Consider the following 20,936-nt stretch of genomic DNA (forward strand, 5'->3'; position numbering starts at 1 on the left):
GAAAATAACTTAGTGGTGTGCTACTTCATACTCAACCTATGTGCCGTTTCAATTGTCTGCTCCCAGTCCTGCAAGGCGAGTTGTAGCTTCATTTTCTTTATGAAAGCAGGAATGAAGTTTGGGAAGTTAGCAATTATCTGGTTCACAATTTCCAGAGCTCCTGAATAATTCTGTCGGACCTCAAAATACTGTGCCTAATGGAAGGAAGAGAAGCCGTATCAAGAGCCTGTACACTCAGGTGAGAAGATTCAGAAGTTCTTTCATAAAGAAACCAGGAAAAAGAGCTAGAGAGAAAAAAACCCTGAAGTAATAGTTTTACCTGAGTATCAGCCACAACTAGACATACTGCAACAATCAAATAGCAAAGGATGATGTGTAAAGCCTGGTGTGTGTGATAAATGCTCTATATTAAGGATGCTCTGTAACCACAGTATGTACAGCTTACTAGGCAGTAGAAAGCAAGAAAAGACAGATGGAGCTGAAGAGTAAAATTCTTTGTTTTAGAATTGAAATACCTTTGTATGAAGTATCCCACAGATTTTGGGATATTTAACACAACCCACTGATGAAACATTTATTCAAGCTCTGAGGTACCTACCATGTAAAAACCCACGCTCAGCAGGTAACTATTGTTGTTGCCAGAACTAACAATTTTCTAACTATATTGCGATTTACAGGGCATTCCAAGTACAAAACTTTCAGAAGTTAAGAATTACAGATTTAAATTCATTCAAGTTGAAACAAATTTAGGACTTAAACCCTGTTTTGCTTTGATGCCTTGAATTTACTGACCTTATTCCAGACGACTGTATGGGTGTTTTATTTCATCTTTTTAAGACAGAAGTGATGCAAACACAGCAGTTTCTGAGAGTTAGTTTCTTAAGCCCTAGTGAGATTCATGTCTGTCTAAATCCTAATTACAGTAACTACATTTGACATATACTCTTCATCTAATTCCATAGTCCACATGCAGCCAAGAACACACACCTAAAAAATTACCATTGTGCACACTCTCCTGAACTTCAGTCTTCTAATATTCATTGAACAATACTTTCTACATTTACCTTAAGAACAGTAAACAAACATCATGTTAATGAGTAACTATGTCTGTGATATAAAGTAATATGCTCTGAAACAGAAAATGCGTAAAGAAAACAATTCATGCCACTCCTTTAATGAAATACAATCATTGATGATTACATGAACACAAATGAACACACAAAACGGACTAACGACAACTTAAAAAGAGTGTTAACAATATTACAGTGTTTAGCTATTACAGTTTGGCACACAGCAATTCTGTAATATGCATAGGTGTCTCATGCAAAAAGGAAGAGACCACACATTGTCAAGTGATTTGAAACTCATTTTGTACATATAACTATACGAATAGAAAGGTTTTCTTGTGTGCATAGCAAAATCATAACCACAGTAAACATTTAGATTGACCAAATTCAATCTGCACCTTTCTTTTTACATTGGTATCTAAAGAACCCTGAAGTACCTACAGAGTCTGAGCCATATCTCTGTTCCTTGGACAAGCTCATTATGCACTACTCTTCTCAGCATCTCTCCAATCACTCTACAAGAGTTGAAATAATGAAGTACACTTAGTTTACCAAGCGATGAAGTAAACTTACTTTACCAAGTAGTGCAAAAACATCATTGCCTTCCTGCAGTGCTTCATCAAAGTATTTCAGAGCCTTTTTAATGTGAGTTTCTTTCCCACAGGTGAGATCGAGCCATGCTTTCAAAATTAAACCCTGTTAACAAAAAACGAATCAGAATTCTTTGCTTACTAGGTAATAGAAAATTAGGCTAGACACAATAAGCAGAAATAACCTAAATAAAGGACTCTGCGTATCTATTTTAACTACTTCAAAGACATAACCAGTCTACAGCATAACCTAACACTTTAGCAATTTATTCCAGAGTTAAATTAATCAAATAGTACATTTACTTACAGAATTAGAAAAAAAACAATGGCACCAAACAAGTCTAACATGCTCAGCAGTCAGAACAAAACCTCACAGATGTGATCACACTAGACAGAATATTTACTGCAAACATTTCAGCACAATGTTTCCTCAAGATTTTGTTTATATGAGATACCAAGAAACACACTGGTGCTGAAAATAGTGAGAAACTTGAGATTTTTCTTCTACTTTCTGATTAGAAAGAAAAACTTGTATGTGAAAGGCAAATCTCATGATATTTCTCAAATCCTCAAGTGTTATTAAAGTATTTTCATTAAAGAACTTATTAGTTCTAATGAATAAAATTTATTTCTCTTATGTGTTCCAAATATTAATTATAGCTTAATTAAATAAAACCTATTTTGAAGTGCTGAATTATTTAATCAAATCATAATTGTCACCAAAAAAAATATTTCGAATATAAAAAATACCACTTGCTCTTTTAGAACATAAAGAAATGGGTCCTGTATTTAAAACTCAAAGGTTAACAGAAGAGCCATATTTTGTAATTACTAACATTCGTGGTCCTGATTTAGTTATGCAATGGAAACTGGCTGAACTTTATATACTCAAGCATTTTTTTAAAGAAAGGCAGGTGTTGTATTTCTATATAAGGAATATATAAACTATCTTAGCAAAGTAAGCGTACACTAAACAAATCCTATTTCACCAAGTTTAAACACTCTGAACCACCTTTCAAAAAATCTGATGTAAATATTTAAATATAATTTCATATTACCAAACTAGAAAAAGAGCTAATTATAAGTGAAATTAAAAAAAAAAAAAAGTATATTTAAATAGAAATGTACTTCCTCCTTTCTATGCATGTGTCTGTAAAAAAAATAAATTAATTACTTCAAATATTTTTAAATACCTCAGCTGGAAGTATTTCATACTACGCAACATACCCAAACAGTATCTCCTAATAAAAACAAGCAAACAAAACCAAACTACTTGTTTGTTTCAATAAGCAAAGTCATAAATACTGCTATTTGACCAAAATTACCTGTCCTTAGTCTTTTTAGGATCTACCATTTTATTGCTTTGTGACGTGTTTAATTATTTCTTCATGAATATAAGTTATTTCTACATTAGTATAAATTAGCCAATAAATTAGTTCTTATCTAAAATAACTACCAATTTAAATTAATAATCACTGTTAGTTTGAAAGCTAAGCTATTACTTAAATCATACTTGCAGAAACTAATGTGTAGAACAGTTGCAGATTTCTAAGTCATGTAATAAGTCAAACAGAACTAAATTACAAATTGAACAATGTATTGAACCACACAGAGGAACATTTTTGTTTGATATTACTGTACAATTATGTTCTCAACATTAACAGCTCTGTCTGAAAAATAAGCCAATTTTTTAATGTTTCTGTCCTTGAACTGAAGCCAATGCCTACTTCAAAAAAATAACACAGTAAGTTTTTAGAAACCTCTTTAGAGATTCAAGATTTTAATGAATTGTTATGTTTGTATATAAATGCCAAAGACGATGCCATGTACAACACTTATTTCAGTAAAACCCTAGGCCAATTTTGCCTTTAACAACAGCTGAAAATTTATATCCCCATTCCTCTGGGTATTTTAGAGCCTTCAGATACAGATGTCTCCCTCTAGTGAGATCATCATGCTTGTTTTTTGCTAGGAATTAAGAGGCTTGGTGTCAAGTAGCAATACTGGCTTAACTGCATAGCATTTCCATTTATTGACTTATTTTCATTTATTAAACCATTATTTATTATTTACTAAGTGAAAATGAATATTAGTTGACCAAAAAATCATGATGGGAATTTACACAGCTGTGTCAAATGAACTTCTGACAGTTAAGAAGGGAAGTACTAGAACACAGTTCAGGATAATCCCCAAACAGCATTAATACCATAGGTTTAGCTTAACAGAATGCACTGTCCTATTGATCTTTTACATTAAAGAACGCTAAATACCAGTTACCTCTTTACCAGCACCAGAAACTTTGATCGTTCTATCAACATATTCACGGGCTTTGTCCTCACGACCAAGAAGCCACAAAAACAAGCCAGCATAGTACAGAGCCTGCTGTCCTGCTGTTTTACGTTGTTCCTTCAGTCTTGCATCCAACTCTAGAATAGCATCTCGATCTGAAAATGTTTTGTTCAGAGTTCTTGTTGATAGCCTCATGATATATTATAAAAAAGCAGAACATAAGCCAAGGGACTCCAAAGCAAACACTGTTTTATCTATTGTTCATTGTAAAGCAACAATCGCGACACACCTAATGCATGAGGGAAAGGCTTTCACTCATAGAGTCTTTAGATTTACAATAATTTTGCTGTCCTACAGTATTAATCCTCAGGGACTCAAGTAAGAGTGATGCCATTAGTCAGAGATATTTCACATCAAATTGTTTAACAAACTGTCAGCAGCAGCTATAAATCTGCACAATGAGAAAGATACTGCAATGATAGTTTAATGACCACACAATGCACCTGATAAACTAATTCTTATTTTGAGAGTGTAATTCTTAACAAAATCATCCCAGCTTTTACATTGGGGAAAGGAATGCCAAAAATTCACAACATTCCCTTCTCCATTTGTATGGTGAGGATAACTTGAAAGACAGAAATAGCATGTCTTTCAAAACTTTTCAAGTTGCAGTTCTGCTCAAAAATACCAATATCAGACATGAGTGAACAACAATCACATGACGCTTGACTCAATTTTTTGATTCCTTCAAAGATTTTTCATCATGGTCAATAAGTCAGATTTTGTGTGCAGGCACATGTGTTTTTATTTTAACACTCATTCTTTTGCTTCAGAGTTTTGTGGTTTGATATTTTTGTTTATAATCTTGGTAAGCATCACTCAATTGACTAATAGATCCTATCTCAAATGCAAAGCCAGCATAAACCTTTTTAACTTGGGCAGAATTAGCCTAGAACTCTCAGGCCTTCACACAGAGCTGTTTAAAACATGAAACAGCATGTCTTAGTAGGCATACCTGGATTAGGGCTCTTTTTATGGGCATAAATCAGAGCCATCATCGTACAAAGTGACACCTCCTGTTTGTTTTTAATAGACTCCAACTGTCGAATACCTTCTTGGACATCACCTAGTAAAAAAAAGCACTAGATAGAATAAGCTATCACACTTTTCAAGACAAAGAATATAACCAAAAAATATCAATCTGACTTAAATTTTCCCTTCTATTTTTTTCTTCCACGCTTTTGTTCGTTATGCATATACCCCCTTTCACTTGTTTGTTCAAGTCTTTCAAACAGACACAGGAAAGAAAACAGCATCTCAGTGCCAAGAACTTGAATTATGTGCTAATTCTGCCAACTGTCAGAAAGATGAAAATCATAATTATTGTTTTATACAGGGCATTGAGCAGCTCTTTTTGGTCCTGTTTCTTTATATAACCAGGATTTTTGCCTTTTTTGTGTGAATATTTTGAATATTAGCAAAATAGACAGTATCTTGAAAAACGGTAGGATTCTTACCTAAAAACACCTGGGTGTTTGGGAACAGCCACCCTCCCTCAAAACCGGCATACCTTCCTAGACTTACCTCAGCCCTCCCTCATGCTGGGTTACTTGTTAATATTTCTGACATCCTTGGAATATACATGTTGCTAAATAAACTTCTCAGAACAGTGTAATTTACACAAAGAACCCCCACTAGGTATTACCTTGTCAGTTTCCCTGAGAGAGAGGACACGACAAAACTAACACAGCCTCTTTGAAGGGAAGAGCTGCTAGCTGGGAGACACTCGTGAGTTTCTGATCACATGCAATATGCGTTTCGCTAGGGCTCAAAATTCCCTCCAAGGAACCCATTCACGGGACTCATATTCACGACACCAAAGAAAAATACTTGTTATTTCTCACTATGGTACGATGCTGTCTAGATCACTTTCATACAAACCGGGGAGGAGCGGCGACAGATCATAACACACCGGTCATTTACTCCACACGGAATACATTCAGACTCCGTAACATCGCTTTTCCCTGCGCAGCGGACTAAGGGCTGAGTTTCGGGAGGTGAGGCAAGGAAGCCCAGCGTTCCGGGAGGGGCGGCCCCGCCGCCTTACCTGCCCTCAGCGCGCCGTAGGCCCGGTAGAAGAGGAGCACGGGGTCCCCGCCCAGCCGCGCCAGCGCCTCGTCCGCCGCGGCCCGGGCGTGCTGGAAGAGCCCCTGCTGGCAGTAGTAATTGAGCAGCGCCTGCGGGGAAACAGCCCCTGGTCACCGATGCCAACGCTTCGCCCCGGGACGGCCCCGGGGACACCGCACCCACCGGCCCGGCCCGGCCGCACTCCTGCCCGGCACCCCCGTCCCTCCCTCGTTCCCAGCTGCTCCCTCCGCCGGGGCGGGACGGCGGCGGCGCCCACCTGCTGCACCTCAGCGTCCATCGTTGCTACCCAACCCCGCCGCGGGGGGGCTCCGGAAGGGCGAGGACAGCGCCCTGCCATTGGCTTGGACGGGCAGGAGGCGGGAGAGACCCGGGAAGGAAAACTGCGGAAGGCGGCGGGCGGGACCCCGCGGGCGATCCCGAGGCAGCGGGCGGGCCGCTCCCGCGCGCCGCAGCGCCCCCTGCCGGCCGGCGGGCGGGTGGCTGTGCGTCGGGAGCGCTGACAGCCGGAGCGCCGACAGCCGGAGCGCCGAGTGGAAGCTTTGGGAATGTGTCTGGTTCCTTGCTCTTCTGGGTTGAACGTACGACCAAGTGGGCCACGTTCCATACGTTTCCTAATGTGCTGAGCACTTCAACTTATATGACACTTTACTTTGAAATACGATAGCAGTAGGGTCACGTCAGTTAGAGAATCGTCTTCTTTCCCCCTACCCTTTCTTTCCTCCTGGAGAATTAAGAGTTGCAAAGATTAGTAAAATTTAGGTTTTCCTGTGGAGGTGAAAGCATCCTCAGCCATAATTTCTAGACACCAGAAATAAAGGTTGCTAAAAAGCATTCATTTGGTATGGAAGTGCAGACTGTCCACAGCTGGCAGCGATGCCACCAAGAACAAGGAGCGGAACTCCACCCGCACGGAGTTTGTAGGAGAAGCTGCTTGACTCTTCTGGCAGAGAGTGCCCAGAGGGACCTTCCCTAGCAAGTCCTTACACATGGCGTTCCTTTGTCACACGCTTCTCAGCCCAGCATCAGGAAGGTGCCGAAGAGGCACTATGCAATGAGCATGCTTGGGTTTCCTTATTGGCCAAGACAATCCTCTGACTTTCCAGCTAGATTTAAGTTCTGCTTGACTGGTTCTGAAGCAACATTTAGGCTTCTGTACCCAACAGAGGTATGAGAAACAAGCTGGGGGTTTACATGCTTTTTTCTTTTTAGATAGCTCTTTAAGACATATTTTCTCCACATATTAATCTGAAAATACTTATCTTTTCATTTTGATACTTAGGCATTTTGAATCAAAGTTGTAGACCTCTTTTTTCATAATGTATTTCACAACAATTTTACAGAGAAAAATTTCCCTCCCTTGAAATATTTTTAATGAATTTAAGGGAAAATGCTATGAAATTTTATTTCTGCATTAGCCACTAAGCAAACATACAGACAGCAACTGTTTATCAACTCGTTTAGTATTAATTTCGGTATTCACCTGTGTTTTCATTGTAAGTTGTAGGGGAATGCAATATAAAATTCTGTGGACATGTAAAATTAATATTTTTAGAAATTCACTGAAGCCATTGATAAAGAATAAGGAACAGGCCCACTTTCCAGATGCTTTTGTTTTTTCTCTATTGGTATCCACAAATGGTTTCTTCTAGGAATGGGGTGCTTCCAGAGAGATTTTTAACATTACTGAGGAAAAGACCAATTATTTATTCATTCCAACACCATTTCACCTTTTTCAGAAATGCACTCAAATGTGAGATGCTCTGTGGCATTTTGTTTCACAAACAATCATGCTGTTTGTGAACAGCAAAAATAAAGTGACTCTCAATCCAGCCTGGGGAATGTCATGGATCTATTACTTTTTTTCTCTCCACATTTTGTCTTTGTAAACCCTTGAATGCTCAGTTCTCATTCCTGTAACTGCTCTGAGCCTCCTGGGACACACTCAGGACAGCTCTGGTATTCGGTGGCTGTGCCCCCCACTGCATGGAGCTGCTGCATGAAGTCAGGCAGAAATATCAATACATACAGAAGCATCATGCTCACTGCCTAACACATATTAAATTAAATTAAATAACACACAATAAATGAGCACCTTCCTAATTAGTGACTAAGAAGCAAGTCCCAAGGATTTTCTTACATGGGAGAACAGCACAGCTGGCTGTAAAGGTTTTATAGTGCCTTCTCCTTCTGTGGTTTAGAAGCATACACTTTTTATATTAATGTCAGATAATAAACAACAAAGGAACATACAATAAAAAATGTAATCTTTATTATTTTGACGCATTAATAATGTTCTTTAGCATCAGTTAGGGTAATAGCATTTTCCTGCATGCAGTTCACTAATACAGATTTAGTCAATAATTTTAATAAAAGTAATCTATATTTACTTTTCCTGTGTAAGAAACATAAAATGTCCTGATGGGTTGGATTATACAATTTTGCTACTTTCTCTTTGTGAAAAAATATTGTGGACCCTAGATAACATTTAGAACTGTTCTAGTGCAGTGTGAATGAAAAAAAAATAAATCTGTGAGTAAATATGAGAGAAGATTCAGGATTCTCTGAAAGAAAGATTGTATCTGAAAACTTATGATGCAGGCACTGCTAAGACATTCAATTTGAACTTTAATTTTAATTTTGAACATTTAATTTTGAACCATTTCCCAACTGAACAAAAAAAACCAAAAAACATAGCTTTTTAGAAGCAAATTTTGAACTTATTTCGCAGAAATTATTGATATGTTGGCAAATACTGTAAAAAATAAGAACCTACAGTAATCCATTCACTTAGTTATATCTTGTTCTCTGGAGCTCTTCTGTGAAAAAGCGCTATGGACAGAAAGTAACAAAAATGGTGTGATATCAGCCTGAAGATAAAATTCAGTTCTTGTTTTATGTACATAATGCTGAAAAATAAAATAAAATGATTTTTACAATATTTATATTTGCTTATAAAATCCTAACATTATTTTCAACAGGTTTACTAGTTTTCAATGTCTGTACAGTTTGGATATACACTATATGCTTTTCACTGAAAATTCAGAAATGTAAAACAAAGAAGCTCCTAAATAGTTGCAAAATATTGCTTAATGGTATGGAGAAATGAGGTCTTTTTGAGTAGTTTATTTAATTTAGCTCTGATGTATGGCTTCCCATGTTTAAGAATCCTGGACAGTCAAAGGAATAGCAGCATAGGCAATATAAACATGCACTGATTGCATCCAAACTATCTATAATGGTAGATAATACGTAATTTTACCTGTTGAATGCTTGCACACTACACTTATTGTGGTACATATTTGATGCAATAAATGTGCTGAAGTCATTATCTGTTTGCTCAAACATGCACCACAGGTTAAAAATTATTTACATAGCAGAGGGCTTTTCATTTACGTGTACAACATCAACCTTACTGAGAGCTGAAGATGGCTAAACAATACTGCAGGATAAAGCAGAACGACTTTATAGAGGGCTCTCTTTGATCAATTTGGTGGGCTGAGGCAGATTCATTTAGTATTCGTATGCAGAAAGACATTTGACAAAGACAAAATCTGTGACTCCAGACCTAGGAAGAAGTTTGCACCTTCTGAAACTGAATGGTCTGTGAAAAAAGTAAACCATATTTACCATTCTTGTGAGTTGTAGAGGAATTTACAGGCATACTAAGACTTGTTTGAACATGATACAACATGAATACATTAATTAAGCACCTCAGAATCTGTTATTCCTTTCCAGAAACACTGTGCTAAAAAAATCTGTTGCTCTTTGTGACTTAATGTTATTTTCATGCATGATCTATAAGTGCAGCATGCCTTCATGCAAATAATTTCTGTGTGTATATTAGTTGTATAATAGAACACCTGGCCCTTGTAACTGTAAAGGTGTACTTAATTCCCTTCCCCAACAGAAGCCCCATTTACAAAAATAGTCACATATAATAAACAACATATGAATAAAAACAAGATGAATCCACCAACACAGATATTGTAAAAATATGAAGTATGTGGCAGTTGAAATGCAAACAGTGGATACAGTTACCGTATTGTTTTATGTTAACACACAAATACTTTCTTTCACACCCCTTTAACTGGTCCCTACAGTCTGTGTAGCCATTTTTCCTCTCCTCTTCAGCAGTGTCAGCTGGTAGTGAGAACAGTAACCTCCTGTCAAGGTTGTTTCTTCTTATCACAGTCACTGACAAGGGGTCACTGTCTTTTAATAGGCACTGACCTTTAATGTACAGTATATTTGTAAAAATTGTCAGTTTGGCATAGACCTCCGTCAGGAGTCCTGTTGACACAAACACATGATCCTTACAGGCTATGAACTACTTTGCACATATATGATTTTGCTTGCTATTTGCTCTTATTTCTGACCATCTTTATCTTCCTTTTCATGCTTTTCTTTGACTGGCCTCATTACACGATCATAGGAAGGTGGACAAACTGCAGTTGATGCGGTTATATCTGTTTTCTCTGTAAATGAGTTTTCATTTAACTTGTCAATAAGGATTTCATCTTTCAGACCCTGACCAGCTCCACCTTCAGTTTTATTTTTGTTATAGATAAAGGAAGCTTGTTTTACTGTTCGTTTTAATAGGTGACGTCTGTAAGCACGCTGAATGATGACAGCAGACACCTCCTCCTGCTTTCGTTTCAGTGTGGTTGTAATTGGTTCATAGGAAGCTTTAGAAGGATTGGATGCCATGAATCGATCTTCCATCTGTATTCTGAGGGCATCCATCTCCCCACTTTCCCCCAGCACACGCTTTGTGAAAGCAAACAAGATGTCAAGGCAGTGAATTCGGTCACCGCTCACCATGGGCAGATCCATTGCAATAAGCTGGACCTTGTTAGGTTTGGGTAGATGAAGAGGAGGCTCAAGTGCTGCTGCAAAATCAGATAATTTCTCAAATTCCATGAATTGTGTTGCATCGGGATCAAACTTCTCCCAGACTTCATAAAACATCTCAAAGTCATCCTCACTCAAGGGTTCAGCACTTTCTTCAGTAGCAACACCGAAGTTCTCCAAAATCACAGCAATGTACATGTTCACCACTACCAGGAAGGAAATGATAATATAACTGACAAAGAAGAAAATCCCAACAGAAGGGTTGCCACAGTCACCTTTCACAGAGCTCCCCGGGTGAGCCTTGTTAGGGTCACAGTCTGGCTCCCCACTGTTAAGGATTGGGGCGAGCAAACCGTCCCAGCCCGCGGACGTGGTGATCTGAAACAGGCAGATCATGCTGTTGCCAAACGTTTCAAAGTTGAACATGTCATCAATACCAGCTTCCCTTTTGACATAGGCAAAGTTGGACATGCCAAATATGGCATAGATGAACATGACTAGGAAAAGCAGCAGCCCAATGTTGAACAGAGCAGGAAGAGACATCATCAAAGCAAAAAGCAGAGTGCGGATTCCCTTAGCGCCTTTAATGAGGCGCAGGATTCGACCGATTCTGGCAAGCCGGATGACTCTGAATAGTGTGGGAGATACGAAGTACTTCTCAATCATCTCAGCTAAGAACATACCTAAAAAAGGAAAAAAAAAGAAGAAAACCAAGGTACATTACCACTAAATCTCCATATCACAATAGAAATTTAGAAATATCATCCTAAAATTGGCAGGTTTATGTAGCAATTATAGATATCCTGTATATTCCACTTGCATAATTTCTGTTTTAGCAGTTATATATAACTGCAGGTGCAATAAAGTTTGGATTTGGATTATAACAGTTTTAATGGTTGGTTTAGCTAAATTACAAGTTAAAATGTAAAGTTGAATGACTTGGCTGTACATCTTGCAAAGGCAAAAGCTCACCATATAGCTCTATTCAAATAAAAGTTCACCTTCTATACATTTTACCTGGTTTTTAGTTTAATTATCAAAACTTACCTACTATAGAGAGAATGACAACCACAAAATCAAAAATGTTCCAGCCTATAGTGAAGTAGTAATGGCGAAGTGAAATTAATTTCAGGACACATTCTCCAGTGAAAAGGACAATGAACACGAGATTAATCCAGTATAAAATATTTTCCATTTCTTTGCTCTGGTCATCAGTTTCTACCATCATGGTAACCATGTTAAGACAAATAAGAATCATGATGCTGATGTCAAATACTTGCTGTGTCACAAAATCAAAGACCATGCCTTGGAATTTGTTCTGAAGAAGAAAGATAAAAAGAAACATCCAACACAAACTGTAATTTATTTTCTTTTCCTGTTAGAAGAAAGTAGAAAAGCACATGCAATAAAGCTTATGAGACTTCAATGTAATTGTAACTAGTGGTCTTAAGTAAAGTACTCAAATACAACAACTTAGTTCAGCCTCTCATGTTGCACATGCATATATAAAATAGTTGCAAGTGAAAAATAATTTTTTGGTTTTATTTTTGTTTTCCCATTTCTGCTAACTCCCCTGTTACTGATAATTTTCAATTGGCCTATTTCTGCTCTCCCTATATGAATGAAAACTCTTTGTAAATAGTTATTTGTCTGATGTGTATAAACAATTTTACCCCTGGTCTTGGTATAGGTTTTTGTGGTTTTTTGGATCCCAGCTTTTTCATTGCATTGTAGTATTTCTTCTGCTCTTCTGTCATAAATATGTCTTGACCTCCAAAGTAAAAACATGAAATCAGAACTGGTTATAATCACATTTATATGCAGTGCTGAAAAGAAAAAGACTCTTAGAGAAATATGATTGAATGATGCAAAAATCAAGAGGACTGAATTGGGAAAAATCTCCTAGCTATCAAATGCAGCTGTGTACAATCTAAGCATTTAGTCTAGAAGTCTGGACATTCAGTACTGCAGCTCTCAAAAAAAGAAAAAAACCAAAAAAAACCAAAACCAACCAACATTGTTTTACAGTTATTCTCCTGGAACTCCAAGAAATAATTTTCAGTACCTCTTACCTCTTCTCTTTTACAGGAAGAGATACAAGAAATAGTATTTGAGATAAACTCACTTCTGAACGGTGATTTTAGTGAAACAAAGAAAAAAGACAAAGTCAGGCTTTCAGCACAGGAATGTGCTTTAGGTATCTAGTTTAGCAGTCACATTAGTATTGGGGCCCGAAGTCTCCAATGTTCTTTAGAAGATGAATTATCAGACTTTGGAGAAACTCATATGATGATTGAAGCACCCTTGGTACTATTAACAGCAAAATGCTCCCTTTAAATCTTTTATTTTGCTGAACTTCCATGCTCAATGAAGTTCTGTTTAGCAAAAAGATGAACCTGCCTTTGAAGTCTGCCAGTGAAGATAAAGAAGCAGTTATGGGTCTTTCATGGTAACCTAACCAAATTCCATAGTAACCTTCTTTTAGAGACAGCTTGAATGAAAACCTCTGAGATTTCCCATACCTCCTGGAGAAAATTTTTCTGTGATAAGAGATACTTGCAGATATCTAATTTCAGGAATGCCAATGCACACATAGCACTGGATACACCCCTTTGTGGATGAGTGTGTGGGAAGCTTGAAGACGTGGGAATGCATGGACCGTAAGCTGGACAGGCTCCCTGACCATATACCCATAGGTTTCTACCATGTATAGTTTCCAAAAATCTTGCTTAGTATTTCTCATTATTAGCATAAAGCCAAAGAAAGTGATGCAGTCTAGTAAAGTATAAGTAAACTAGTAATTCCTAGCTGCTTTGGTGCTTGAGCTTTCATTGCTTTATTTATTTACAGACAATAATCTTAAAGGCAAGTATCTCCTACTAAGACCATTGATACCAGTGAGATTATCTACATGTGCACTTTGAAACAACAAAAAAGGTACTGAAATAGTTACAAACCACTCCTGCTCTATATAGTTTCAGATTGTTCAGTGCCACAAAATAGAACTTGTATACTTGGGATCATTAAAACATCAGCTTTAGTTGCATGATGAAATAATTTTTTGTGTTTCATAACCAGCTAGCTATTTTTTTTGTGTGCTTATAGAGTAAATACAAATCAAGAAGGAAAAAAAACCCAAGAAATTATGAGTGCTTTAATGTAAGGACCTAATTCAAGGGTTGGATCATACAGGAAGACTTCATGAAGTTTAATGATGATTTGAGGAAGACTAAACTGGGCATTGACAACAGAAGAATCTGTCCCATTCACTAAATGAAAAATCTTATTACTTTAATGAACACTGCAGGTATGATTTGGTCATAACATACTGCAGCTTTTTCAATTTTGAACAAGCTATGGGTGTACTTTCCATATATCATGCATCTGTAAAAATGCATTATTTTAGAATATCTTTAGAAGGGAAATGAAAAAATACTTATCTTCTTTTTTTGCTGATTGAAATTGTCAATAATGACACCAATGAACAAATTCAGGGTGAAAAAAGACCCGAAAATTATAAAGATGACAAAATACAGGTACATGTACAAGTTGTCTTCATACTTCGGTTGCTCTAACACCTATGGAAAAAAAAAAGGAAATATCATTCCTAAGACTTCATGTGAAATTTTCAACCAAACAAGTGACAACCTTGCACAAAGTGTCCCCAGAATTTTGTATTTGGACAACATGCCTATCACTTATATCAATATCTTTTGTCTAGTCCACCTCTTGCTGATAGCATCTGGCAGTTTGCCTTCAGTTGTCCACATTTTGTTACCACAGAATCTCATAGTAATTAATTTAGTTTTTTTTCTTCTATTGTATGGATATTAATTGCTTATGTAAGATAAATACACACACTTTTAGATAGACAGACTTCAGGAGAGAAAAGGATAATTTAAAATATTTGCAGTACTTACATCTCTTGAGTCAATAGCTGCATACATAATATCCATCCAGCCTTTAAATGTAGCCTGTAAACAGTACACACCTGTTTAAGCATTCTAAAGACAATTCATTGAATAATTTCCAGCAACTCAGTACAGCACCAGGAACAATTAGTAGCATTAGATTTCTAAAGAAGTTTGCCTCTTGGCTTTCTATTCAGCTGCTCATCAGATATACTGCTGTGTATCCCTTTACTTTGTCTTGATAATGAACATTTTAAGAAGTAAGTATGATTAACTTATTTCTAATTTCTAATTACCAGAAATTAGAAAAGGCACTTCAGTTCATCAGATCATGTCAACTGCAAAAACTTTGTACAGCTGGGCGTATAGCCTTAGGTAACTCAGTTGCCACAAATTAAGACTGATAATGTAGTTCCTCCCTCCCAAATCACAAAGGTGGCAACAAAAGAGAACCAAAAATTTGATCAGCTCAAAAAAGGCGTTTTCCTATAATCAGAATCTACTTCGAAATATTTTACCTGGTTTAACAGTTCTATGTTCACTTTAAATATATTGTATTGCGGTTTACAGACCCTAGATCTCAGACACATTCTGAGATAAAGTAGTAGGAAGTGGTTTATGTGCACTGAATATTTTATATGCCTCACAAATTACAGCATTTACTGAAGTTTTGTAGCTATTTGCTCTGCCTAAAATCTGTAAATTTTTATATTTGACAGTGAGGTGTAGATTGCTTCATCAGAATTGTTCAAAACAGAAAGTAATTTTCTGTTGTGGAAATTAGTTCCCTTTTAACTAGGCAACATCTCCAAGTAGAAATCACTTGGGTTTTAATCCAGTTGTGCCAAAAAATACAGCAAGAAAAGGAAATAGTTCTCTACTGTTTAATCCTCATTACAGTTTTACAAACAAGGCTGCAAATCATTGGTTTCTTCATTTTCCTTGCCACAGAGACCAGCTGCAGGATAGAATCTGGAATGGAACACTTCATCCATGTTTTTTGCTGTATCATCATCATCTTGAGGTTTCACTTCTAGTGGAAGTTTCAAAAAAACCTTCTTTTATGGACGATACAGAGCAGTTTGGCATCATCCTCAAGTGTACTTAAAATGAGAAGAAATTATTTTCTTAAAGGAAAGGTCACTTACACTTTTGAAACAGTGGAATAATGAAAAGAGCATGATTATCCTTAGATGCAAAGCCAATGTGCAGCAATTTTCACACCTTGGGCTCAACACAGAAAATAGGAAGCTCAGGAAACTAACAGTATGATGGTGAAATCAAAAAGTAGTATCAGTGGACCAATACATCAAGAATAAACCTGAAACAAGTGGATGTCAGCTGAAGAATTTAAAGTCCTCATGGAATACTTGGACTTCAAGGATTAGGAGAGGTACATGCAGGTAAGGTCAACTTATGTAATTAATAATTTAAGTTTAACTTGTTCTCAAAGGCTTTTAATTATGAATTAAAATAATAATAAATATAATATTTTTTTTAATAATTGTGAATTATTAAAAAAAAATGTACTCTGGAACTTCATTTTTATTATTTCCTAATACTTACATCTTTCTGTTGCCATTTAAGATTCACTTGTCTTAGCCTTACATATCTGGAGAACTGCAGTAATCTTCACGCAGCAGCTTTTACTTTTTGCAAATTGATTGATGTTTCTTTTTTAGGTAGTGATCACCGTTCCTTCAATGTTCCCATGCGACTCTTGTTTTCCAGAACTCTGATCACTCTCCTTGTTTTCCTCTGAGCTCTATTACACTAGTTCATGTCTTGCAATGGCAACCAAAAGGGGACTCAGTATTTCATCTAACAAGGTTTAAATAGGGCAAGATGATCAAGTCTTACTTGCTACTTTTGTTTCTGCCTTGGTACACTATTTGCATTTTTTGGAATGTCATGACTTGAAATTGGCATATTAGTCTGAAACACCACATGAAAATAATGGGCATACTTTTATTTCAGAAAGATGATGCAAGTGATAGAGTGGCACTTGTACAAAGTGTGTGCTGCTGCCTCAGATTCAGACATATGATGATGTTTGCATACCATCCTCCAAGCAAAACAGAATAATTACTGGGGTTTTTTTTTGCAATTTTATTGGTGCAGCCTAGACTAAGTACAGTCAATGAAAAAAGCCAATTTTAAAATATTAAGCTTCACCATCGTCCCTAAAGTACTGCACTATAAACAGACAGTACCCTTTCAACTAGTGATAGGAAATAGAGCTGAAGAACTGAGCTGTATTATTATTGTTGTTGTTGTTGCTGGTGTTAGAAAGCAAGAAAAAAAGAGTGTGGGCTGGAAAAATAGAAATATAACATATTTCTGTTTTATGTTCTAACTCATATTTCTATCTTGTGATTTTCACAATGAGTTTCATAAAACTCTAAGATACTGCAATTTTTTGAAGAAATTGAGAGTCAAATCATCCCATTCAGTGAAAGCATTATTTCTACTGTAGATGCATAGACCTGCTTATTTTTATCTGAATATGTTCTCTTTAAAAGAAAGAAAGTATCATTTGTGTATTTTTGTATCCTGAAAGAAAATAACACAGAAAATGACCAAGAGGTCAAATTATTAGTTTCCATTTTGCGTATTATCATATAAAATATATTTTATATTCTCAGTGACACTAAATCAGGAGTAATTAATTGATTTCAAAGATTACAGCAGTATAACTGAAGTCAGCATCTGTTCCAAAGGTTTCTTTTTTCCCCCAAAGAAAATTTCATTGACACATATTCAAATGCAGATTCAAATGTAGTCAGAAAAAACAAACAGAACAAAAATTCCCCCATCTCCTTTACTATTGGTAAAAAACCATATTTTTTTTATTTTTCCCCTGATAAATAATTTCTAATGAAGTTGTAAGTCATGCTGGAGTTTTACCATACAATTTCTTTACCAGAAATAACAAAGATACACATTCCCTTTTGGAGATACAATAGCATCTTGCTTTTAAATCTGATGGAACTTTGAAAATATTCTAAACTTTTCGTCTTTGAATTCAGCTTCTGATTTTTTTACCATACACTTCAAGAGATGTGTTTTCTTATTGATATTAGTAACAACAGTATAGTAAAATACTGTGCTTTGAGACCCACTGCATTTTGGTTTGCTGCATTTTATCCTGGTAAGCAGGGTATACCCTTACTAGCAGGATAAAAGCAGGCCTCTGGAAGATTTACTTACCAAGGAATCCAAATACTAGGTTCAACTTAAAAGGCATAAGGCCATTAAATTATCAGGGCAGATGCCACATCTCTTTGTGTACACCAACCTCTTCCTCTTCACGCATGACAATTGTGAAAGGAATTTCTCCAGCAGATCTGTCTCTGCTTTGATGATTCTCTTTAGAGACAGAGAGATACTCAAGCAAATTCAGACCAAGAAATGAAAAAAGAAGCTTGAAGATCCACATAAACCAACATAATCTACGCTGTATTATAGAAGAAAAAATTCTTATAGAAGAAATGTGTACTTATATGACTGATGACATGGATAATTACACTCCAAATCATGTAAGAATTCTGGAAAACAGTCTGATCAACAAACTTGGTTTTAGCAATGACATGTATTGTTCGGCTGTACTTTTGTTCAGAAAGAATTATAACATTGCTATAATACTAAAGATTTTCCACAAAAACCACTCCCATGAAAGAAAAAAAAACCCAAGAAATGTCAACCAAAAATTAGGTAATGTTCTTTTCTTCGGCCCCTCATTTAGGAAAGTCATTCAACATCACTGCCAGGTAAACTCAAGGAAGAACTTGTTAGAGTTCCTTTTGCTTATGAAGTTACAATCACACATTTGTATTTTCTGAGCTCAGAATACTTATTTCTGAAAATATCACCCTGCTTTTAAAATTTTTTGTGTGAGATATATATGTTTCTTTTCCATATCAATCTTAAAAAAAAGAAGGGTTTTCTGTGATGAACAGACCCATATACTGCCAGAAACATTAAAAAAAATTGTTCACAGGACTCTTTTATGTCTTTCCCAGAATAATAATGTCCTATGTGCCTTGGTTTGAAGTCCTTTATGCTTGTTTTCATTTAGATTTTTTGTCATGAAAATGGTGCTAACTTCCATTAGCACTCACTCGAATTAGTGATACAGATAGTAAGGATTTATTTTGTGATTCCTGTAACCCAGAAAAACTGGAGGGATTTACAACATTCCTTGGCTGCCTCAAAGGGCATGAGCCAGAGGGCAGAAAGGAGAATGGAAATAATGAGGAATAAGAGGGAGCTTTCTGTTTTTATTTTCTAGCCTTCTAGCCTTGTGTCAGTAATTCATGCATTGATACTCTTCAAAGAGATTGTTATTAGAAAAATGACATTTACCTCCCTGAGGTTATTATGTAACCTCCCTGAGGTTAGTACTAGTGTGTGCCTGAGATTGTTAAGGTGGAAAACCAAATTACTTCAGTAGAAAGGCCATTAATGTTCACTTTAGGCAAACAGAAAGCATATCCACTTGCAACCATGGGTTTATAATCAGATTTTTCAGGCTCAGCATATAATTTTAGGCCAAATGTTAAACTTTCAATAGCTTTATCTTTGTTTCTGACACAGTCATGAATACCTCTAATTGAGTTATACCTTAGCATCTAGTTTTCTTTCTATTGTTGCAAGCTATTTAGGAAGGGTAGGAAAATCTAGGGCTATGACATACCTATTCACGTCTCATGTTTGTTTTGACTTGATGGCTTCGGTGTCTTGTTCTAGTGTTTGATCCAATTTATATATCAAATAGAAAATCACCTTATCAGTATTTTTTCTGATTGAAAGCAATGTAAGAATCTCAAACAGTTATGAATTGTGGCCATGTTTTCTTGAAGGTGAAAAGACATAGATTCTTCACATTCTAATGCATTAACTGAAAATCAAGCTGATCCTATTTTCCTGGTCCTAGGGCTTTTATCATTCCTTAACTGCAAAATCACTACTACTGGTTTACTTACCAAATACTGAAAGATGCAGGGCCAAGTTTCTGTATTGTTCAATGACAGAAATGCCCCTGTTTTTCCTGCTATGTCAAACAAAAAAAGACCTCGATGCTTTTCAAAGCATTTTAGCAATACAGAAAAATTAAGTGCTGTCATCATCAACATTCTGCTCGCACCAAAAATCCTCCATCATTAAGTGAGGGTCCCATGTTCTTGCAAGATCTCTACATTGTAGATACTGAACAAACAGGCTTGTCCTCCATGAGAGCTGGGTCCCTCTGTGGTAGGTCTAGATTAATTTTTCCTTTGGAAATGTGAGAACAATGGGAAAAATTTCTCTTAATTTGCCTCCCAAAAAATTCAGTAATTTAAGGATCTAAGTCTTCATGTAAGAAATATTTATGTCTTTTCAATGAATAAAAGATAAAATAATCTATATAGCCATGACCCTGAAATACGTATTGCAAGTAGCTGAGGGGTGGTGATTGTGGCCACAAAGCCAGGAAGGAAATTAACCGAGAATAATTACCTGTGTCCCAGAGTAGAATAGGTTAGTACTAGAAACAGTTGCAAACTACATGGAAAGAGTTTTGTTGATGTCTTGTTTCTCCTGAACACCTGTAATGAAGCATTCTGCCTCCCTGGGTGAGTAGACTTCATAAATAAGGCAAAGAAAATAAAGTCTTTAGTTATCAAAATCAAATTGTCTTCCATTCAGTATTTTATTTCTTTAATACTACTGGTCCCTCTCCTCTCTTTCCTGATGTGACAGTAAAGTAAGTGATCATAATGAAATTTAAATGTACAGACTTATCAGTCACACAGGTAAGATGCTGTATTAGCTGGGAGAGGCAGTTCACATTGCTCAGAACTATTGTTTTAGACCTTGTCCAGGACAATGTCCATACCGCTGTATCATGTTAATGATTTGTTTTACTGAGATTTTGTATAAACAACATAAAATCTGGAAACTTATTTAAAAACAATAAAAATTAAACTTAAGATACTGTAGATTTAAATAGTAACAAAAAAAATACGTAGAGGTTGATGAAGGTACACAACATAGATTAAAGCCCAGCATTTTCTTGATTAAAGCTGGGTCAGATTGTT

The 20,936-nt window shown here is 36.3% G+C and overlaps 2 protein-coding genes across 9 annotated transcripts in view; both read right to left on the reverse strand.

The window, feature by feature from the left end:
• TTC21B (tetratricopeptide repeat domain 21B) overlaps positions 1-6,431 on the reverse strand; it is a 35,373-nt gene extending 28,942 nt beyond the window's left edge. The window contains exons 1-6 of one of the 7 annotated variants that reach the window (XR_015773136.1): positions 6,351-6,393; positions 6,054-6,183; positions 4,962-5,072; positions 3,935-4,101; positions 1,641-1,763; positions 37-194 (exon numbers count right to left, since the gene is read on the reverse strand). Coding sequence is in view for 6 of the 7 variants with exons in the window: in XM_014249188.2 (XP_014104663.2) it covers positions 37-194; positions 1,641-1,763; positions 3,935-4,101; positions 4,962-5,072; positions 6,054-6,183; positions 6,351-6,431 (770 nt within the window). In the remaining variant the exon portion in view is untranslated. Of the gene's footprint in view, positions 1-36; positions 195-1,640; positions 1,764-3,934; positions 4,102-4,961; positions 5,073-5,887; positions 6,019-6,053; positions 6,199-6,350 lie in introns of those variants that run through there. The other 6 variants (XM_014249188.2, XM_088059123.1, XM_088059122.1 and 3 more) reach the window with 6 other exon arrangements.
• A 1,910-nt stretch (positions 6,432-8,341) lies between these two features.
• Positions 8,342-20,936, reverse strand: part of LOC102110251 (sodium channel protein type 1 subunit alpha) — a 93,413-nt gene continuing 80,818 nt past the window's right edge. For both annotated transcript variants that reach the window (XM_088059193.1, XM_088059194.1), the window contains 5 exons: positions 14,866-14,919; positions 14,386-14,523; positions 12,619-12,723; positions 11,993-12,263; positions 8,342-11,628 (listed from right to left, as the gene is read on the reverse strand). In XM_088059193.1, coding sequence (XP_087915319.1) covers positions 10,460-11,628; positions 11,993-12,263; positions 12,619-12,723; positions 14,386-14,523; positions 14,866-14,919 — 1,737 coding nt within the window. In that variant the 3' untranslated portion in view covers positions 8,342-10,459. The remainder of the gene's footprint in view (positions 11,629-11,992; positions 12,264-12,618; positions 12,724-14,385; positions 14,524-14,865; positions 14,920-20,936) is intronic.

This window comes from Pseudopodoces humilis, chromosome 8 (assembly GCF_049639895.1).
Source record: "Pseudopodoces humilis isolate 2021_Gansu_Grassland_sample_001 chromosome 8, ASM4963989v1, whole genome shotgun sequence".
NCBI lineage: Eukaryota > Metazoa > Chordata > Aves > Passeriformes > Paridae > Pseudopodoces > Pseudopodoces humilis.